This window comes from Trachypithecus francoisi, unplaced genomic scaffold (genome assembly GCF_009764315.1).
Source record: "Trachypithecus francoisi isolate TF-2019V2 unplaced genomic scaffold, Tfra_2.0 Lachesis_group17, whole genome shotgun sequence".
In the NCBI taxonomy this organism is placed as follows: domain Eukaryota; kingdom Metazoa; phylum Chordata; class Mammalia; order Primates; family Cercopithecidae; genus Trachypithecus; species Trachypithecus francoisi.
The window spans coordinates 21,472,517-21,493,070 of record NW_022681462.1 but is presented as its reverse complement, the minus strand read 5'-3'; the positions used below and the strand labels follow the sequence as shown (position 1 = coordinate 21,493,070).

Below are 20,554 nucleotides of genomic sequence, written 5' to 3'. Positions count from 1 at the left end.
AGACCTCATCTGTACAAAAAAATAAAAAAAAAAATCAGCCAGGTGTTATGGCATGCACTTGTAGTCCCAACTACTTGAGAGGCTGAGGTGGGAGGATCTCTTGAACCCTGGGGATCAAGGGTGCAGTGAGCCATGATCTTGTCACTGTGCTCCAGCCTGGGTAACAGAGTGATACCCTGTCCCTCCTTGTAAAAAATGTGTATATAGATTCTTTCTCCCCATTCTTTTGCTTTTTTTCAAAAATAGTCCTATATAGGTACATAAAGAACACCCTCATTGGCTTTTAGGGCTTGGTTTTATGATGTACCAAAATATACTTAACCAGTTTCCTGTCAATGAACACTTAGGTTGTTCTCAGTCTCCTACAGTGCTGCAGTGAAAAGCCTTGTAAATAAGCATATGGTGAGGCCGGGTGCAGTGGCTCATACTTGTAATCCCAGCACTTTGGGAGGCCAAGGAGGGTGGATTACTTGAGGTCAGGAGTTCAAGACCAGCCTGGCCAACATGGCGAAATCCCATCTCTACAAAAATACAAAAATTAGCTGGGTGTGGTGGCAAGCACCTGTAATCCCAACTGCTCGGGAGACTGGGGCAGGAGAATCTATTGAACCCAGGAGGCAGAGGTTGCAGTGAGCTGAAATCATGTCATTGCACTCCAGCCTGGGCAACAGAACAAGACTCTATCTCAAAAAAGAGAAAAAAAAAAAAAAGCATATAGCCTTTAAGGTCTCACTCTGTCACCCAGGCTGGAGTGCAGTGGTGTGATCCTGGCTCACTGCAACCTTGAACTCCCAGGCTCAAGCAATCTCCCACCTCAGACTCCTGAGTAGCCAGGACTACAGGCACCATTGCACCTGCATAATTTCTAAATTTTTTGTAGAGATGGGGTCTCACTTTGTTGTCTAGGTCAATCTTGAACTCCTAGGCTCAAGTAATCCTCCTGCCTAGGCCTCCCAAAGTGCTAGGATTATAGGTGTGAGCCACCCCACCATACCCCATATACATATCTCTCAGGCATTCTTAACTGGGGGTCCAGGAACCCCTTAGAAGTCAGCAGGTATAGAATTTAGGGAGACAAATTCAAGAAGCCTGAAAACTCGGAAGGAGAAAAGTTTCTATTTTTATCTATAACTCTCTCATATGATTAATGATATCTTAAAATATCATTTATACTAACTCCTACTTTGTCATTGTGATAGGTAGTTATTAGATTTTGTAATAGGTCTGCTTATGTCATATATTAATAAAGAAGCACAGAAATTACAGAATACATTTGGTTTTCTAAAAATATTTTAATACTTGCATTTCAATATAATTGGTTTGCTTTGTAATCTTTCTTTTGTTTTTGTTTTTGTTTTTTTTTTTGTTGTTGTTGTTGTTTTTGAGATGGAGTCTCGTTCTGTCTCCCAGGCTGGAGTGCAGTGGCATGATCTTGGCTCACTGCAAGCTCCGTCTCCCGGGTTCACGCCATTCTCCTGCCTCAGCCTCCCAAGTAGCTGGGACTACAGGCGCCTGCCACCACGCCCGGCTAATTTTTTTTTTTTGTATTTTTTAGTGGAGACAGGGTTTCACCGGGTTAGCCAGGATGGTCTCGATCTCCTGACCTTGTGATCCACCCGCCTCGGCCTCCCAAAGTGCTGGAATTACAGGCGTGAGCCACCGTGCCCGGCAACTGTAATCTTTTTTTTTTTTTTTTTGAGACAGGTTTTCATTCTGTCATCCCAGCTGCAATGCAGTGGCCCAATCATAGCTCACTGCCGTCGCCATCTCCTGGACTCAAGTAATCCTCCTGCCTCAGCCCAGAGTAACTGGGACTATAGGTACACACCACCATGCCTGGCCATTTTAAAATTTTTTGTTGCCCAGGCTGGTCTTGAACTCGTGGCCTCAAGTGATTCTCTGACCTCAGCCTCCCAAAGTGCTAGGATTACAGGCATGAGCCACTGTGCCCAGCCTGCTTTGTAATCTTTTTTTTTTTTTTTTTTGTCTTGAGACGGAGTCTCGCTCTGTAGCCCAGGCTGGAGTGCAGTGATGCAATCTCGGCTCACTGCAAGCTCCACCTCCCGGATTCACGCTATTCTCCTGCCTCAGCCTCCTGAGTAGCTGGGACTACAGGCGCCCGCCACCGCGCCTGGCTAATTTTTTGTATTTTTAGTAGAGACGGGGTTTCACCGTATTAGCAAGGGTGGGCTTTGTAATCTTATGTATTATTATTTTTTTTTGGAGGGGGGGAGTTATGCATAACATAAAATTTACCATTTTAACCATTTTTTACGTATACAATTCAGTGACATTAAGCACATTCACACTGTTGTGATGCCATCAGCACCAACCATCTCCAGAACTTTTTCATCTTCCCAAACTGAAACCCTGTATCCATTAAAAAGTAACTCCCTGTTCTTTGTCCCCCAGACCCTGGCAAGCACCATTTAACTTTCTGTCTATGATTTTGACTACTCTGGGTACCTCATATAAGTGGAATCATACAATGTGTGTCCTTTCCTATTTGGCTTATTTTCACTTAGCTTATTTCACTCATGCCTTCAAGGTTCATTGATGTTGTAGCATGTGTCAGAATTTCACTTCATTTTAAGGCTAGATAATATTTCATTGTATGTTTATAGCACTTTATGTCTATCTTTTTGTCAGCCGATGGACATTTGGGTTGCCTCCCTCTTCTGACCATTGTAAATAATGCTACGAATACTGGTATACAAATGTCTCCGCTTTCTCAGTTCTTTTGGGTATGTACCCAGAAGTAGAATTGCTAAATCATATGGTAATTGTTTTTTTAGGAATATGTATTTTTATGCATGAAAAATATGAGTCTGAAATAAGCCTACTAGACTCTTGTTCTACATACTTTATTTTGCATGCCTGTCTCAGCCACTACATGGGAGACTTGTTCACAAGAACTAACCGGTTCCAGGTGCCCCTCAGGAACCCTTCCAAAGGTATAGTAAATGCATCCAGCGCCTAGCGCCCTGCGTGCCCGGCATGGGGTGAGGTGCAGGAGATACAAAGGTGCAGAACGTACCCCAAAAGAACAGCCTAGAGGGGAATTAGGCCTGAGGATGACCGATTAAAATCACTCCAACTCCTGATTGTGCCGCTTCCTAGGTGCATGACCCGGGGCAACTTCCTTTGGTCTTCCCCATCCATAAAATGATTGACATCATCTGCTCAGATTTCCAACAAGAACACACCTCGCCTTTATCACAGAGCGTGGCATATATTAGGAATTTCAATAATTTTGTCCCTGTCACCTGCGATAGCAAGAGACAGATTTGTCCGCAACCTGCCGGGAGGCAGGTTCTGGGGAGGTTACTGGGGCGCTGTCGGGCTGCCCTGTCCGGCCCAGGACCACCTCCAGGGTGGTGCGGGAGTGCACACGGTGGGGCTGGAGGCTGCACTCCGAACCCCAGTACGGGCGCTTGGTCTCCGCCCCTGGGGACCGTCCCGCCTCCCCTCGGCTGCCGCCGTCTGCATTCATTCCGCTCAGAGGAGCGGGGGATCCTGGTGGTCGGAGAACGCGGGACAGCGGCGGTTGGCCCTCCTCTCCGGAGGGCGGCGCTAGCGCGGGCCTGGCCCCGGGCTGCGCTCGAGCCGAGCTCCTCTCGGCGGCGGCGCACCGTCGTCCTGCGGTCCGCGGGGCGGGGACGCGGCGGCAGCGGCGGTGGCTCTGTGTCGCCGGAGCCGAAGCGCGCAGGCCGGTCCCGGCGGCCGGGGAGCGGGCGGGTGGGGCGCCATGTGGTTTATGTACCTGCTGAGCTGGCTGTCGCTCTTCATCCAGGTGGCCTTCATCACGCTGGCCGTCGGTGAGACTGCACGACCCCGCCCCGCGCGGGGTCGCGCCTCGGCATCGGTGCTCGTTGGGGGTCGCATCGCGGGGGTTTCAGAGCCACTCGTGGGGCCATTGCCCGGTGCTCCTGGCCTTCGCCGTCCCAATCCCATCCCGCCTGATCCTGCCCCTCCTGTCGAGCCTGGCAGCCCGGCCTGACCGCCTGGCCTGACCGCGGCTTCTTCCAGGTGTCACAAAGTCCGCTCCGGCAGTGCCCAGGAAAGGGTGGCTCGAATGCCCCGCCCGCGCCTGCTGACCACTAACCACTCTTCGCTGGCCTGCGGCGCGGAACTTTTCCCCAACGCCCACCGCCGCCTTTGCGCCTCTGGCCCTTCATACTTGCTGCTCTCTCCACCTTTGACACTTCCCCTCTGGCTAGTTCCCATTCGGCCTCAGTTGAGATGTCATCTTCTCCGGGAAGTCCACAGGGGTTGATGGTCCAGCAGCGCGCTGTCCTTTCCCTAAAGTAGTAGTTCTCACACTGAACTCGTCCGTCTGTCTCCCCCTACTGTTCCCCTTCCCTTTCCTGAGCTGGGTCGGGGAGGACCCTTGTCTGTCTTGTTCAGCTGTATCCTCAGCCCAAGGACCTGGCTCATGCCAAGTGCCCAGCAGGTGTTTATCGAATACTCGAAATTCCGTTTTCTGAACCAGAGGTTAGCATTGCACTGAGGCATCAAATGCAGACTTTCATTGATTTTTAGGAGATTTCTCCTTAGTTGCCCTTAAAAAGTTTTACTTCTGCAGACTTGGAAGGGCAACATATGGGATGTTTGGTTTGTTCTTGACCTTCTGGGGTCCATAAAGGGTGGATGGGGACTGGGCTGCAGGGAGAGGGGTGACCAGGATGGTGGGAATGACCCTGGCTGATAGTCTCCCTGCCTCCCACTCTGCAGCGGCTGGACTCTATTACCTGGCAGAACTGATAGAAGAATACACAGTGGCCACCAGCAGGATCATAAAATACATGATCTGGGTAAGTGGCATCTTTCTCCAGGAGTCCTCCTCACTTTTTACCCTGCCTTAAAAGCAGGAAGTGGGGAGAGTTTGGCCTGAATGATGAGGCCTGTGTCTCTGCTGTTTCCTGAGCATACACGCTTACCTCCTTGCCCTGAACGCTGTCTTTTGGGTCTGCACTCCTGGGCCCAGACCTTCCCTGGCCTCCTTCCCCAAGTGGCATTGTTTCACTGCAGGCCTTGTCCTCTAGTCCCTAAGGTGACAGCTAAGTGTACATTCTCTGTTGACAAGACCATGGATTTGACTTTGCTTAGCTGTTTCTTACTGTCTTTAGCCCTTTGCTCTGCTCACAGCATTTAAAACTTAGAGGAGCCATAAGACAGTTTTGAGTATATGTTCATTGCCGTCTTTCTAATCGGATCAAGTGATTTGTCCTAAGAGCAGCACAGCGTCGCTGGTCTCGCCCTCCCCTGCTCTCATGGGAGACTTCTCTTACTGAAGACACCGTCCTTGCCACTGATGTCAAAGCCATAGGGGTGACTACTGGTGGACAGGCTTCCCTCAGCTGCAGGAAAGGCTGGGGGTAGGGTGCTGTTGGCGGGAAAGCATCCACAGCCCCTCAGGTTGCCTGGTATCAGCAGCCACTTGCACTCTGGCCATGGCCTGAGGTTGGGAGTTCACAGTGGAGACAAGACTATAGCCCTCAGCTCTGGTCCAGAGGCCCAGCTTGTGGGTGTTGGCGCAGGAATTAGCCCTTCATGCAGCCAACTGTCATTTGCTAAGCACTGACAACTGTAGGTCCTTATAAGTAGTGTTTTTCATACTGTAGGCATGATTCATTATTTGGCTGTATAGTTAATTCAGTAGGTCACAATCAGCATTTTTTAAAAAAAGGAACATAAATAGAATTGAAATTTGAGCTTTGATCATATATATGTATATATGTGTTGGGGTCACAGTGTAAAATGTTTTTTTCTTTTTTTTTTTTTGAGAGATGGAGTTTCGCTCTTTTTTTTTTTTTTTTTTTGTTGAGACGGAGTCTCGCTGTGTCGCCCAGGCTGGCGTGCAGTGGCTGGATCTCAGCTCACTGCAAGCTCCGCCTCCCGGGTTTACGCCATTCTCTCGCCTCAGCCTCCCGAGTAGCTGGGACTACAGGCGCCCGCCATCTCGCCCGGCTAATTTTTTGTATTTTTTTAGTAGAGACGGGGTTTCACCGTGTTAGCCAGGATGGTCTCGATCTCCTGACCTCGTGATCCGCCCGTCTCGGCCTCCCAAAGTGCTGGGATTACAGGCTTGAGCCACCGCGCCCGGCCGGAGTTTCGCTCTTATTGCCCAGGCTGCAGTGCAGTGGCGCAGTCTCGGCTCACCACAACCTCCGCCTCCTGGGTTCAAGTGATTCTTCTCCCTCAGCCTCCCGAGTACCTGGGATTATAGGCATGTGCCACCATGCCTGACTAATTTTGTATTTTTAGTAGAGATGGGATTTCTCCATGTTGGTCAGGCTGGTCTTGAACTCCCAACTTCAGGTGATCTGCCTGTGCCTTGGCCTCCCAAAGTGCCGGGATTACAGGCGTGAGCCACTGCCCCTGGCAGATGTTTTTCTTACTGTGGGTTGCTGTCAAAAAGTTTGAGAAATGGCCTGGGTGCGGTGGCTCACACCTGTAATCCCAGCACTTTGGGAGGCCATCAGAAGTTCGAGACCAGCCTGGCCAACATGTGAAACCTGGTCCATACTAAAGACACAAAAATTAACTGGGTGTGGTGGTGCATGCCTGTAGTCCCAACTACTCAGGAGGCTGAGGCAGGATAATTGCTTGAGTCCAGGAGAACGCACCACTGCACTCCAGCCTGGGTGACAGAGTAAGACTCCATCTCAAAAAAAAAAAAAAAAAAAAAGTTGCCTTTTGGGAGCAGAGATCTAGTTGGGGAGGCCAGACCTTTGAAATGAGGAGATTGAAGCATGAACCTAGTACTGCCCAGAGCCGGCTGGGGGTGGGTGAGTCCAGGAAGGTTTCCTGGAAGAAGCGCCCTGCATCGTCTGCCTCTGGTTGTTTCAGTTCTCCACCGCTGTACTGATCGGTCTCTACATCTTTGAGCGCTTCCCCACCGGCATGATTGGAGTGGGCCTATTCACCAACCTCGTCTACTTTGGCCTCCTCCAGACCTTCCCCTTCATCATGCTGACCTCGCCTAACTTCATCCTGTCATGTGGTGAGAGGGGACAGAGTTGGGGAAGCCCCTGAAGTGGTTGGGTGTGCCCATCTCCGTCCTGGGCACTAAAGGGGATACAGAAACAGGAATCCAACTGTTGAAGTCCTCCAGGAATCCAGGCTAATTGGGAAGATGCGGTTCTTACTGCTGAGGACTCTAGAGCCCACCTTGGCTCTAGTGAATAGAATTTGTGGGGGCTGGAGGCTCAGACAGGGAGAGCTTTCCCAGAGAGGTAAGTTTGAAGGAGAGTTTGGGAAAAAGGAGGTTGTGGATTGGCTGAGGCAGGGCCCCCAACTGAGCAGTTCCAGCCTCAAAAAAACCACTTGGCCAGAAAAAGCTGAAAGCCCTTCCGGTAGGCAGGCAGGCAGGCAGGCAGCTCTCCGTCTAGTCCTCTGACCCAAAGTTACGGTTAGGACTGGAGCCTCGTGGGGCTGTGAGCGCCCTGCAGACTCTGGCCTGGTGTGAACGCCTCCTGGCAGCTGCAGCTTCTCATCTCATTCTCACTGGTTGCCACTGCCTCGGGCTTGAGCCAGGATGTGGAGGACCCGTCTTCTTGGTGTTGCCCTGCCACCACTTTCTGACCCTGGGGAATCGTTGGCCCTGTCTGGGCCTTAGCTTCTCCATCTGTTCAGAGAGGATGTTTCTGAAAGAACTGTTGGGAGACTCAGTGGACATATAGTAGGTGCGTATAGATATTTACAGATATTCCTGGAAAAGGCTTCGGAAAGTATTTTGGTTGCCAAGATTACCATTGCTCCTGTTCATCATTACTGGCTACCCTAGCTTTCAGTCAGGGTATCAGATGGAGTTAGGGGTTCTTTTAGAGTGACTTTTCTATTTCTGTGAGAGACCCTGGAGAGTGAATATTATCCCTACAAAGGGCATATTGTTAAAGCCAAAACTGGTTCCTTCCTTGGATGTTGGTGTGATTTCACCAAAGAATTTGTTCAGCAGAGTTTGTTTAGGGAGATCTTCCATGGTGACCAGGTGCCTCTGTCCTAGGGAAGAGGTCCTGCCCCCAGCCCCTCAGCAGCAGACTCCCCTGACTTCATTCCCTTGATCTGCCTTTTGATGCCTAAAAGAGTTTTTCCAAAAGATCTTGTGGGCACCAGGCACTATCCTACCTCCCATTATCTCTTAGCCCTAGCATGTGGCTAGGCATAGCAGAACTGTAGTCTTTGCCTTAGAATGGGAGAGGCAGGAGAGAAGAAAGGAGATATGGGAATTGCTGTGAGGTGTGTATGAGGGGACAGTTTCAGGCAACATGTTCTTTCTGGTGCCTGCCCTTTACCTCACCATGGGAACAGTCAGGGATGAGTGTCTTGAGCAGCCTGTGTCTAGGATATGCACACGTGCCCTCTTTTATAAACTCAGTTGCACACCAAGGAGGGGTGGCTATGTGTGTGTGTGTCCAGAACGTATCCGTTCACACCAGTATGCCTTACCTGGGGACAGGATGGGGAAGGACCCCCTCCAGCAGGATGTTGAGGAACCTGAAGACCGCACCTCAAAGCATCTAGCAAGTCGTGCCCTTTTATTCCTGAGGAGTGAGAGCCTTTTTATTTGAGCAGGACTTCTCCGTGCTGCCCAGTTTGGAATAGAGCCTCTTAGGGGCATCTAGTCTGCAAACCCATGATTTCTCCCCACGTGTCACTGTGGGAGAGCTTTCTTTAGCACTCACATCCTCTAAAAACGAGGTTCATTATCAAGATACTTTGGATTATGTAACATAGAAGTCTCATTTTTATAACATGCAAAGAGCTTTGTTACCTTCTAATTTTACTTGGAATGCCCTGTGCAGTGGGCAGGTTGAGGCTCCTTCTCCCATTGTAGCAGATGGGAGACAGTTCTAGGCAGTAGCCTACTCTGAGTTGAGTGTAAAGTCAGGCCTAAGACTCCATGGAGGCTCCCAACTTCTGAGGGCCTTTTGAAGTTAAAAGTACAGCTTTCTGTTATTCCCCTTAAACTGACTGACTCTTCATTCCTTCAACAGGACTAGTGGTGGTGAATCATTACCTAGCATTTCAGTTTTTTGCAGAAGAATATTATCCCTTCTCAGAGGTAAGAGGTGTCCAGCACATTCAGCTGTTAACAGGGACAGGGTAGTAAAAGGGAACTTGCATGGTTTACTTTGTGAACTTAGCTATGATTTGAAACGGAATCTGTTCAAGGATTACATGTTTGAAAAAAAACAAAACATAGATGGTTTGAGAAAGCAGTGTGGATGGGGACAGAATGTGCCCCTTTGGCCGAGGCGGGGAGGACACTGCTCTTCCTCAGTGAGTCCTTTGGGTCCCCCTGGAGGGGTCATCCTGAGGTCAGGAAGGGGCACTAGGGTGACCTTCTCTGACACAGTCCTTACAGGGCTGGGATGGACTGCACCCCTGAGCCCCAGCTTTTCTCAGTGGCTGCCAAGGTTTTCTTCTCTCACGATTTCTCCACACCCTCCTGCTCCAGTTTGAACCTCTGGGAAAAGCAAGGTCACTTCTTTGGGGAGTGTGGGTCAGTCAGTCATGGCTTAGGACTTCGTCTGCCCCCTTCAGTCCAGGGGAGTTACTTGTCCTAGTGACCAAGATGTGGGGCTTGTGGCCACATTCAGTCATCTTTAGCCTCCACCTTTCCCCACAGAAGGATTTCCATGTCTGAGGGTGGCGTTCCCTGCTTCCCAGGCCTGGGCCCCCTTTGGAGATCAGGTGTGGCCCTCTGTGCACTCTTGACCAACACGCAATGACCACAGCCAGCCCACTCTTGGCACCTCTGGGGCACCCTCTTCTCAGTCTCTCTTGTTGCCAGGTCCTGGCCTATTTCACTTTCTGCCTGTGGATTATTCCGTTTGCGTTTTTTGTGTCACTTTCGGCTGGGGAGAATGTCCTGCCCTCTACCATGCAGCCAGGAGGTGAGAAGGGATTTGTAAGGGGCCGAGGTGGGAGCAAGCCAGCAAGGCCTGGGTTGGCAGGGGTCCACTGAGGGAACCGGATTCCAGCCCTGTGTTGGAGACACCTGGGCTCGGGGTTGGGAGAGCCGTATTCACACACACGCTCACACACACTTTCTCTCTCTCTCTCTCTCTCTCTCTCTCTCTCTCTCTCATATTCTTGCCTGTGTCTCCACAGATGATGTCGTCTCCAATTATTTCACCAAAGGCAAGCGGGGCAAACGCTTAGGGATCCTGGTTGTCTTCTCCTTCATCAAAGAGGCCATTCTACCCAGTCGTCAGAAGATATACTGACCCCGATGCGGGCAGGATGTGGGGGCAAGATCAGAAGAGTCAGGCCCCTGGGCCTCTATGCCAGGTGGGGACCAGAAGTCAGGAAGGCACCTACTACCTGCCCTGGCTTTTCTCCCCTCAACTCTGAAGCCCCATCCCCACTCTCCTTGGGGGGCTCAGCTTGGCTCAGATCTGATGCTGCAAGAGGCTGTAACCTCAAAGGGCACCAAGGAGGGTGGCAGAGCTTGCTTAGCCAGGAGGCTGAGATCCCTCAGCCCGCCCCTGTCCCTTCCAAGGTGGGTCAGGAGGTTCTGGCCCAGCTGGGTCAGGCAGGGCAGGGTCTGTGAAGCTGAAGAGCAGATGGTGACAAGTTCTCTGGGCAGGTGGCCATGGGGAGGGGCCATGGCTTGGCATGTCCAACAGAAATAGTTTTTGCTGTTGAACTGTGATTTCTCTCCAAGTACGGATTTCCGTTTGAATAAAGCTTCTAGGTGGCACTGTTTGCCTTAATACCCTGACAGTTCATCTTCCTTTCTTCCTGCTAATCTTCTGCCCTGGACTGGACTCACTTTTCTGCTCCAGGGACTCCTTTTCTGGGTCTGGGTCTTGCCCTTCCCAAGGGACTGTTCTTGTGGCCCTTAATGGGAAGGGGGCAGGGGTGAGGAACTGAGCCTGCTCAAGGAGTGGGAAGTGGGGCTATAGGCAGCCTCTCTGATGTACTCTCTTCCATCTCTTTCCCCAAGGCTCTGTGACTGTCAAACTGGGAGTAGGAGAGGGGACAATTTAGGACTGGGCTAGATTTTCAGAAGAACATCTACAATATCCTATTTATAAATCTTCCTCTGGGAAAAGGAGTGGTTTCTGGCTGAATACTATCTTAGGCTCAAGGAGAAACGAAATAAAAATTAGCTTCCAGGCAGCCTGTTTTTAAAGAAATGGGACTAATGGGAGAAGCTGTTTGTCACTCTAAGAGCATCCAAGGCCTGGCCCTCTTCTGTGCACTCTTGGCTCCTGGGGAGATATATCTGCCTTCTAAGAAGGCAGGCCAGGTCTTGGGCACAGACCTGCATTTGTTGACCTTATACTCCAACTACAGTGCCTTGCAAGTGCTCAACAGTACATATTGGAATGAAGTCCCCGTGAGAGCCATTTCTGGCCATGTTCTATACCTCAAAGTGAGGCGGGCAGGTACAGAGACAAACTGTACACATGTGATACCTTTAAGCCACTGGAAAAACCCCTGTGCTTGAAAATATTTCCTCTAGATCATGCCTGAAGTTCCATCATAGCCCTTCATTTCCTTGGCTTTAGCATTTACCTTCTCTTAAGAATACCAGCTTTCCCCTTTCCCCGAGAGGAAGAGCACATGTTGGTCTTCACTCAGTGTGAACGAGATTGCCAGGCCCTTTTCTCCTATACAGACCAGAATAGACAAGGCAGGGGACACTGGCGGCCTGCGTTATCCTCCCATCGGACTGATAGCTGGCCCTACTCGCCTCCCTCTGCTGCTTGGTTCTTCACCTTGATGATGAGGCTTCGCCCCCTCCGTTCTACTGTCAGTGTTCTCCCAGAGGTTGCTATATCCAGCAGACCCCTTTCCTATCTTACTAGATCTGGGCGGCCTTTGACATGGCTGATCACCCCTTGCTTCTTAGATGACACTTCCCTGGCACCTCTGTGGCTAGTTGTCCTCCTACCTCTCTGGCTGTTCCTTTCAGGCTTCTGTGCAGGCTTCTCCACTTGCCCACGCACAGTAGGGTCTTTCAGGGTTCTGCTGTGGGCTCCCTGGGGAAGCCTATCCATCTGGATGGCTTCAAGGACTGTGAGGAATTTAGTGTTGACCTCCAGCCCCAACATCCTTCCTGATCACCTGAATCACAGTTTTGCTGCCTTTTGTGTGCAGGTCCACGGGCCAGATGGTACTTGCTGTCTTCTGTGAACCTGTCCCTTCTGGGTACTTCCCTTGGCCCCAAGATCACTCAGGAGCCAGACAGGAAACTTCTTCTATTCCTGTTTTCGTTTTCTGCCCACCACATCCAATCTCGCAAAATGGTCAGGTCTACCTTAACATCTTGATTTGAGCCACTCCCACTGTCATCATCTTTCACCTGGATTATCGTGACAGTCTCCTACTGCTTCTCTATCCCGTAGCCAGAGCTGTCTTCCTAAAATGCATTGCATAGTTGATCAAGTCACTCTCTGGCCTAAAACCTTCCATGGCTCCCTGCTGCCCTCAGGATAAAATCTGGACCCCTCAGCATGGCTTGTGAGACTCATGGTGTCCTGGTCCCTGCTCACCTCTCTGGTCTCATCACTTGTCTTCTTGCATTCTGGGTCCCAGCCTCCTGTATCCAGAGATGCAGTGGCTCTCCCTTGCCACTCTGATTCCTCCTTTCTTTTGGTCACAGAGAAAGGGTACTTTCTCTGTGAAATCTCAACTTAGACTTGACTTCCTCCGAGGAGCTTTGACTATACCCTCTCCTCCTGACCCCCACCTTGGCATACTACACAGATCACTCTGGGCTTACTTGCCTGCCTAATGGTCATCTCCCCACTAGACTGTAAGCTCCTTGAGGGCAAGGATTGTGCTGGAATTTTTGTATTAACAGTGCCTGGCTTGATGCCTGGCACCTAGAAAGCACTCAATAAATGTTTGTTTAATGAATGAATTGTAGTGATGTGTACAAAGGGATACAGGGGAGCCAGTTAACTTCCTGGAGGAAGTACAAGTACTTTCATAGACTGGGATGGAAACCACACATCCCTCCCCTCCCTGGATGTGCTGCCCATGCCTCCCTGAACTGCTGGGAATAAGAACCTCAGTGGCTGCTGGGAATAAGGATGGCAGCCCAGAGTAGCAGGGAAGCCCGTGCCAGGGGGACATATTAGCTGTCCTCCACCCCATTCTGGGTCTCAGCTTAGAGCCTGCAGCAGGAAGGGCTTAATCTGAACAAGAAACAGAATTTCCCAGTGGGTCCTTCCATCCTGGAAGCCTGGGCCCTTTGGCGTGGGAGGGCACTGGGGGTGCCAAAATGTGACAACTTTTACAATGCCAAGGTGAAGGATAGCGACTGACCCCCGACTCTGAACCTAACTTGGATTTCCTGGGGGGGTGCCAAGAGATTTCTTTGCAGGGTGAAAGGAGGCCTGGGGTCTGGGCTTTTGATTGGGAAGGGGGACTCCTGTTCTCGAGCTTGGGAGTGGGAAGCCCATAGGCACCCTTCCCCCTTTCCTCACCACCCACAATGCGAATCGCCACACGTCAGCCTTCACTGGGCTGCCTCAGGGGGAGAGGTAGCAATGATAACTTTATGGGTTGATTTGTGGGGAGGGCAGGGCAGGGAGTCCTTGATGGGATCGCACAGCTGCCAGGAAGGCTTCATCAAATGTGTCACGCAGGTTCATGGCCAGAGTGTCAGTCCAGAAGGTGTCCTCACCCAGGTGCCGCTTCCTGGGCACTTCCCTCATGGTGATGGGGTAAAAGCCCTGGGGCACCTTCATTCTGTAGGGCCACACACGTGGGTACAGCATGCGGAGCAGCACCTCAAAAGGCAGCCGCGGCACTGGCGCCACCCAGTGGCCATCCACTGTGTGCAGCCGTGCACCGCCGTGCCCGTCTGGCCTCACCTCCAGGAAGCTGCTGAAGTCGTGCTGCGGGCTGGGGTCTGGATGCACGCCCAGGCGGATGCCTTGCGAGTGGCTGATCTGGGTGGTGGGGGGTCTAGCAGGGTTGTTGCTAACGTTCCACATCGTGGGCCGCTTGATCGTGGACTTCCTGTAGATGGGCTTGGGCATCTCCGTGGGCTGTGAAATGCATTGCAGGCGCGCCTCCACAGAGGGCTGGAAGCTCCTGGAAAGCTGCGATCCCTGTTGCTCTGGGGTCTTGGAGATGGCGGTGGCCCGGGCTTGCTTGGTATTAGAGACCAGAGAGTGGCCTGGGTGCAGCTTGCCCTGTAGCCACTTTCTGATAGCAGCTTCTCTGAGAATTTTGTGCTCTTTCTGGAACAACAGAGGGTACAAGAGAGTCATGGAGGCCTGCTGCCCTCTGCTTCTGTGCAAGGATGTCCTGTAGCTTTCGGAAACCACGGTCTGACGGATGAGGGAAACTCTGAGTCTGATGGGACTAACACCTACCTTACGGAAGCCAGTGTTCCGATGGGGGAGACAACTTTTTCCATAAGGGTGCCTCTGGGCTGAGTGGGGAGACAAAGCATCTCTCCCAAAGGGGAGATCTCCAATCTGATGGGAGAGATATAGCCTCTGCCCTAGGTGAGGCTCCAACTTGACATGGGAGACACAGTCCCTGCCCTAGGGAAAACCTGAAGTCTTACAGAAAGACAAGTCCCCACTTCTCTAAAGGAATCTGCAATCTGATAGTAGAGACATGTCCTGTCATAAGAGAGTCTCTGGTGTGAAGGGGGAAAAGGCAAATGGGAAGTGCACACTGCATCCTTGACCCTGGAAGGAGAAAGCAGAAAGGACCAGATGGCCTGATGTGGACACACTTCTTGGAAGTGAGAAGTCATGCAGGGAGGATACAATTGGCTGGCTCTCCAGGCCGGGTGGCAGCAGCTCAATCTAGCTCTCTCCTTGCCTCCACTGGAGCCTTCCATATGTTGTCATAGAACCTCCCCCACCGCCATTGTCTCACTATCTCACTCCCAGACTGTTGCTAAGCAATCAGAGGCTTTGGAGATTGACCCAGCTCCAGGCACAGGCTCTGATTAGGCTAAGCCAATCATAATAATTCCATCAGACCTTGCCCCAGACCTAAGTCAGTCAGCATATGGCTTTCCTTTAGTTGTAGCTATAGAAACAAGAATGGACCCTTGATCAAATTGAGGCCATAAGAGATGAGGGGAGATGCAAGGAGCTTCTGGAAAAGGTTAGAGCTACAGAAAACAGATGGGCCTTGCCTCCTCTGGACAGTGTGTGACTCTGAGGACTAGTGACCCTGGCATTAGAGGAGGATAGGGCTGAGAACTGGAGAGAAATGGAGCTGAAACAGACCTGATGTGCTGGAGTCAGCAGCCTCAAAGCCCTCCCCACTTCAGGATTCACTTAAGATTGCCAGTATCTTCTGAGTTTTCTGGGTTTTGCACCCTATGTAATTACACCTGCTTAAAATCCCCTTTCTTACCCAGCCAAGGTCCTTCACTGATGTGGGCCCCTGCCAAATCTTGGCAGCCTCCAACTTACATCTGATCCCCAGCTGCTCTGAGTTTTCGGTTCTCTGCATACATTGTGTTCCCAGGTGCCTCTATGCCTTCCTATGCGGCTGCTCCTTATGCCTGGTCAGCCCTTCCCTCCTTCTTCATATAGCTAACTGCTGCGCATCCTTCAAGACTCCTCTTAAGCATCATGCCTCCTGACACCCTCCTGGACCCTCTTCTCCTTGATGGGGCTGTAACCTGCCTCCTCTGCTAGACTCTAAGCTCCTTGAGCACGGGGACCACATATTGTTCATCTTTGGACCTCAGGGTCTAGTCGGTTCCTAGCACAGAGTGAATGCCCAGTGCTGCTGGAAGGAAGGGTAGATTTTTTTAACCAGAGTGTGAGCTCCAGTTACCGGCAGGGCCTTGGTCTCGTTGAAGGTTCTCATCCTGAAAGAGGCAGTGCACTAGGAGGGGCCCGGAAATGCTTGTGAATTTAAGCTTGCTTAAATTGGGTTTCTAACACAGGATAAGACTTTTGACCAAAAGACTGGCTTATTTAAAAGTGGAATTTCAGTCAGAGTACAGGGTGGGAGTACAGGTGAAAGGGTGACTCTTTCAGGGTGGGAGTGCTTCTAGCCACTGTTCCACAGTATGTGGGTCACTGCCCCTCTGCTCACATGCCTGCATAGCAGCTGGCACCCAGCCCCCCGCTTCCCTGCTTACTTCATACTCAATCAGGTAGTTGTATTCCATGAGGGCCAGCTGGCTCTTGAACGTCTTCATTTTTCTCATCTCACGGGCAAAGTCCTTCTTGTCCTTTTTCCACATGGCATCCTTCAAGAACCTGGTGCCAAGATCGGGACAGGGGTGTCATCCCACAGTGACAGAGATTCCACCTGGGCTGGGAAGACTGGCTGCTGCTGAGGGCTTGGATGGGGATGAGGGGAGTGGCCAGAGGGAGATGAGCAAGATGAGCCATCCCCATTGCCTGGGGCCCTCCGGCTCCCTACTTCTTTAGGTGAAAGAGGAAAGTCCTTGATGACATGGTCACCGCCCTCCTGCTGAGGAGCCAGGGGCCCCAGGGCAGGAACGGAGGGCAGTGGTCAACCCAGAGGGCAGGGGACCTGGGCAGACTTACCCCCCAGCCTAGGTGATGAGGTGATTGCCTCATCCAAAATATCCTGGGCAGTAGACGCTTCCTCCAGCTGTCTGGCTTCCCAACCCTCCCCTTAAAGGCTCAGCTATGGTGAGGGCTCTAGGGAAAAGGCTGGGGGAGGGGAAGGGGTGGGCAGGCTCTAGCTGGTTCTCACACTCTCACCGGGCACAGGCACGGTGGTTCCATATTTTGCAGAAGTCAATGGGTTTGTAGCCCATGGCATCTTGGGCGTGGACGTCGGCGCCACTCTGTACCAGGACCTTCACACAGTCCAGCAGGCCCTCACAGACTGCCAGGTGCAGGGGCGTGGAGCCGTTGCATGTCTGACTGTGGAAGGCCCCGCCAATGGGGATGACAGCAGAAAGGAAAGACAAAGGGCATCTGCCCATCAGATAGATGGACACACCAGTTTCCAAGCCCTGCTCTACCATCTGTCCACTGGGCGACCCTAGCTATGTCTCTCCCTTTCAGCACCTCCATTTCCTTTACTGTAGAGGGAGGAATTGGACTAAGTGAACAGTAAAAATCTGATTTTAGGAGATATGTGACAGTTAAGAACTGCTGGAAGGAGGGCTGGCTTGGTTCAGAGACCACTAACCTCATCTACTCTTAAACCAACCAGCCCCCTGCCCTTTCCCTATGTCTCACCAGATTCCTTATGCCCACAAGATCTGCGTGACCTGGGTCTAACCTCCTTGATTTATCCTTTGACCTTGCCCACTGTTTCCCAACACATGATGTTACCTCTACCTGGAACACTGCCCTGGCTCTTTGCATGGCTGGCTCACTCTGTCTTCAGGTTGCAATTTAATGTCACCTCCTTAGAGGTGATTGCTTCATCCAAAATAGATCCTCCCCCTACCTGCTTTACCACCTACCCCATCACCTTGTTAATTTTTTTCATAACCACTTCCCATGCTCTGTCAAGATTTTGTTCATTTATTTGTTTGCTAATTTACTCTCTGCTCCTGCACTAGAATGTCAGCTTCGTGAGGAGAGGGACCATTTCTGTGACTCCAGCGTAGTGCTTGGCACATAGTGCATGCTTGATGCTTTGAATGAATGCAGTCTCCTATATGCCATGCACTTTTCAGTGATCACAGTAGTCCCATGTGATAGGCACTGCCATTCTCCCAAGTTTCAGTTGAAGACACTGAGACAGAGGTTCCCAAACTTAGCTGCAAGTTAGAAGCACCTGGGGATCTTTTCTGACTTCCAAAGCCTAGGTCACACCACAGACCCATTAAATTATAACCTTTGGATTGCAACACTGGTGTTCATATTTTTTAATTTTAATTTTTTTTTTTTTTTGAGACGGAGTCTCACTCTGTCGCCCAGGTTGGAGTGCAGCCACGCAATCTCAGCTCACTGCAAGCTCCGCCTCCCAGGTTCACGTCATTCTCCCACCTAAGCCTCTCGAGTAGCTGGGACAACAGGCGCCCACCACCACACCTGGCTAACTTTTGTGTATTTTTCGTAGAGACGCGGTTTCACTGTGTTAGCCAGGATGGTCTCCATCTCCTGACCTCGTGATCCACCCGTCTTGGCCTCCAAAAGTGCTGGGATTACAGGCGTGAGCCACCGCGCCCGGCCTAATTTTTTTTATTTTTTATTTTTTGAGACAGGAGTCTTGCTCTATGGCCAGGCTGGAGTGCATTGGTGCAATCTCGGCTCACTGCAACCTCCATCTCCCGGATTCAAGCGATTCTCCTGCCTCAGCCTCCTGAGTAGCTGGGACTACGCCACCACACCACCTGGCCAGGTGTTCATATTTTTTGAGCTCCCTAGGTAATTCCAATGTACTCCTAAGTTTGGGAGCCAAAGCACTGGGCTTAGAGGTTGAGTGACTTGCCTAAGGTGCCGCTGTCTGCTAGCAAGTTGCAGAGCTGGGATGTAGACTAGGTCTGTCAAAGGGCAATCTCTCTCTCTCTCTCTCTCTTTTTTTTTTTTTTTTTGAGACGGAGTCTCGCTCTTGTTACCCAGGCTGAAGTACAGTGGCGCGATCTCGGTTCACCGCAACCTCCACCTCCCGGGTTCAAGCAATTACCTGCCTCAGCCTGCCGAGTAACTAGGATTACAGGCATGTACCACCATGCCCGGCTAATTTTGTATTTTAGTACAGACAGGGTTTCTCCATGTTGGTCAGGCTGGTGTCGAACTCCCTACCTCAGGTGATCCGCCCGCTTCCGCCTTCCAAAGTGCTGGGATTACAGGCATGAGCCACCGCGCCCGGCTAAAGCCCAGTCTCTTTACTACACCATGTGGATTCCTGACTGCTTTATGTGGGACCCAATCCTTATCACCTCCAGCAGCCCCTCTGCTTGTCCTGCATGGATTTGCCTGCCTGGAGGTGGGGCTGTGCCCGTGCCTGAAGCCTCCCTCCTGAAGCAGGCCGGACTCACGCATTGAGGGCTGCGCCTTTCTCCAGCAGGTAGTAGATGCAGGGGAGGGCCACGGTGGTGTTGTCCCTGCGGATGACGAGGTGCAGGGGGGTCTGGCTATTGTTGGTCAGCAGGTTCACGGGAAACTTGTACTCCTCTACCAGGACCTGCAGGCATGCAAGCTTGCCCCGTTGGGCTGCGAAGTGGATGGCAGTGAAGCCCTGTGAGGTCCAGAGCAGGCAGGATGAGGCTGAGTGGGATTGAGATCCCAGGGTCCACAATTTATATAAATTTATTGGGGTTACCTTCACTGTCTTTCCTTTGTCCCCAGGAATGCTCACATCCTTTTGTTAATTAACCAGTGTGTGTTCATCAGCCCACCCAACCTCCCTGCCCCCAAAATGGTCCTTCCACAGCCAGAAGATGAGTTAAATTAGGAGGTTCTACCCAGAAAAGGACATCTTCTTCTCCAGGTGACCACTCTGAGCAGGGTAGCGGGAGAGGGACCTCAGTCTTTGCCACCACACTCAAGACCTTACCTTGTAGTCGGTGGGGATTTCCCTGAGGCTCTGGTTCAGACTGAACCGCAGCCATTCCACGTTGCCCACAGCCGCCGCGAACAGCTGGTAGTAGCTCCAGATCGCCGTCTGGTCGATCGTGGTCTGGTCGGACTCCTTGCTGGGGCTGGGATCAGCGTGGGGCGCGGTGAGCGAGGCAGGGCGGCGTGGCGTGGCGAGGGCAGTCGCCTGCGCACGGAGGTGGTCGGCGAGGTCGGGCAGGGGCTGGCTGGTGGGAGGGGCAGTGGGGAAGCGACTCTGGGCCACGGCCCGGGCACCTCTCGGGAGGCGATCCCTGGCCCCCGCCTGGCTCTCCGGGCTTCTCCGGCTGCAGCCTCGGCCCCAGCCCGCTCCAGGCCCTGCCCACCAGGGAGGCGCTGGGCCGGGTTCTCGCGCCTCACAGCCTGGACACCTTCTCCCGCTACCCACCTGGGCTGCTTGGACTCCGCATCAGTCGAGGTGGCCTTCAAGGAGACTTTGTTCGCCCGCTGCATGGAGCCACGTGGAGCTGGCTGCGGCCGAGCACCTCTCCCTTCTTCCCTTTCTGAGTGCCAGCTTCCTGAGCCCGCCCGCCGAGCGGTGCTGCCCGCGGAGGCCATCGCGGGGCTGGAACTCCGACCCGGGCCAGGCTGGCTGCTCACCCACCCGCCGGCGCCCCGTCCCCGGGGGCGGCTCCTCGCCCGCTGGCCGCAGTTTCCCTTCCAGGCCGCTAGGGTTCGGCCGCCTCTCTAGCTAGAGGGGCAGAGCCCGGGAGCCTCCGGGGACCCTGCCCGCCTGCCGCTCCCCACCCGCCGCTCTGCTCCCGGCCTGAGCCAAAACCCCCACCCAACCTCCCAGTCCTGCTGCCCGGGAAACTCAGCATCAAACACACAAACAACAAAGACACTTAGCTTAGCTTTTGTTTCCGATTATCAAACTAATAAGTAGAAAACAGAAATGTTCAATGTGGAAATTAAAAATTACCATCCCACCACCCACAGAAATCATGGTTTATTGCAATATATATGCATATCATGACTATTTTTTGTATCTCTTTTCGTTTATTAATAGCATTATATTATGAGCTAGCGCCCATTTGTCACTCCACATA

The 20,554-nt window shown here is 52.0% G+C and overlaps 2 protein-coding genes across 2 annotated transcripts; one reads left to right on the top strand and one right to left on the bottom strand.

Moving 5' to 3' along the window:
* The first annotated feature begins 3,567 nt into the window (after positions 1 to 3,567).
* On the top strand, positions 3,568 to 12,879 carry TEX261 (testis expressed 261). Its single transcript, XM_033175018.1, has 6 exons — positions 3,568 to 3,818; positions 4,735 to 4,814; positions 6,853 to 7,006; positions 9,000 to 9,067; positions 9,800 to 9,902; positions 10,120 to 12,879. Exons 1-6 carry the CDS (start codon positions 3,749 to 3,751, stop codon positions 10,233 to 10,235), a joined length of 591 nt encoding a protein of 196 aa, XP_033030909.1. The 5' UTR covers positions 3,568 to 3,748; the 3' UTR covers positions 10,236 to 12,879.
* A 440-nt stretch (positions 12,880 to 13,319) lies between these two features.
* On the bottom strand, positions 13,320 to 20,093 carry ANKRD53 (ankyrin repeat domain 53). The gene is made up of 6 exons (XM_033175017.1): positions 19,894 to 20,093; positions 19,447 to 19,693; positions 18,929 to 19,128; positions 16,689 to 16,853; positions 16,094 to 16,214; positions 13,320 to 14,213 (listed from the first exon to the last, which is right to left on the bottom strand). The coding sequence occupies exons 1-6, from the start codon at positions 20,061 to 20,063 to the stop codon at positions 13,524 to 13,526; spliced, it is 1,593 nt and encodes a 530-aa protein (XP_033030908.1). The 5' UTR covers positions 20,064 to 20,093; the 3' UTR covers positions 13,320 to 13,523.
* Between the last annotated feature and the right edge of the window lie 461 nt (positions 20,094 to 20,554).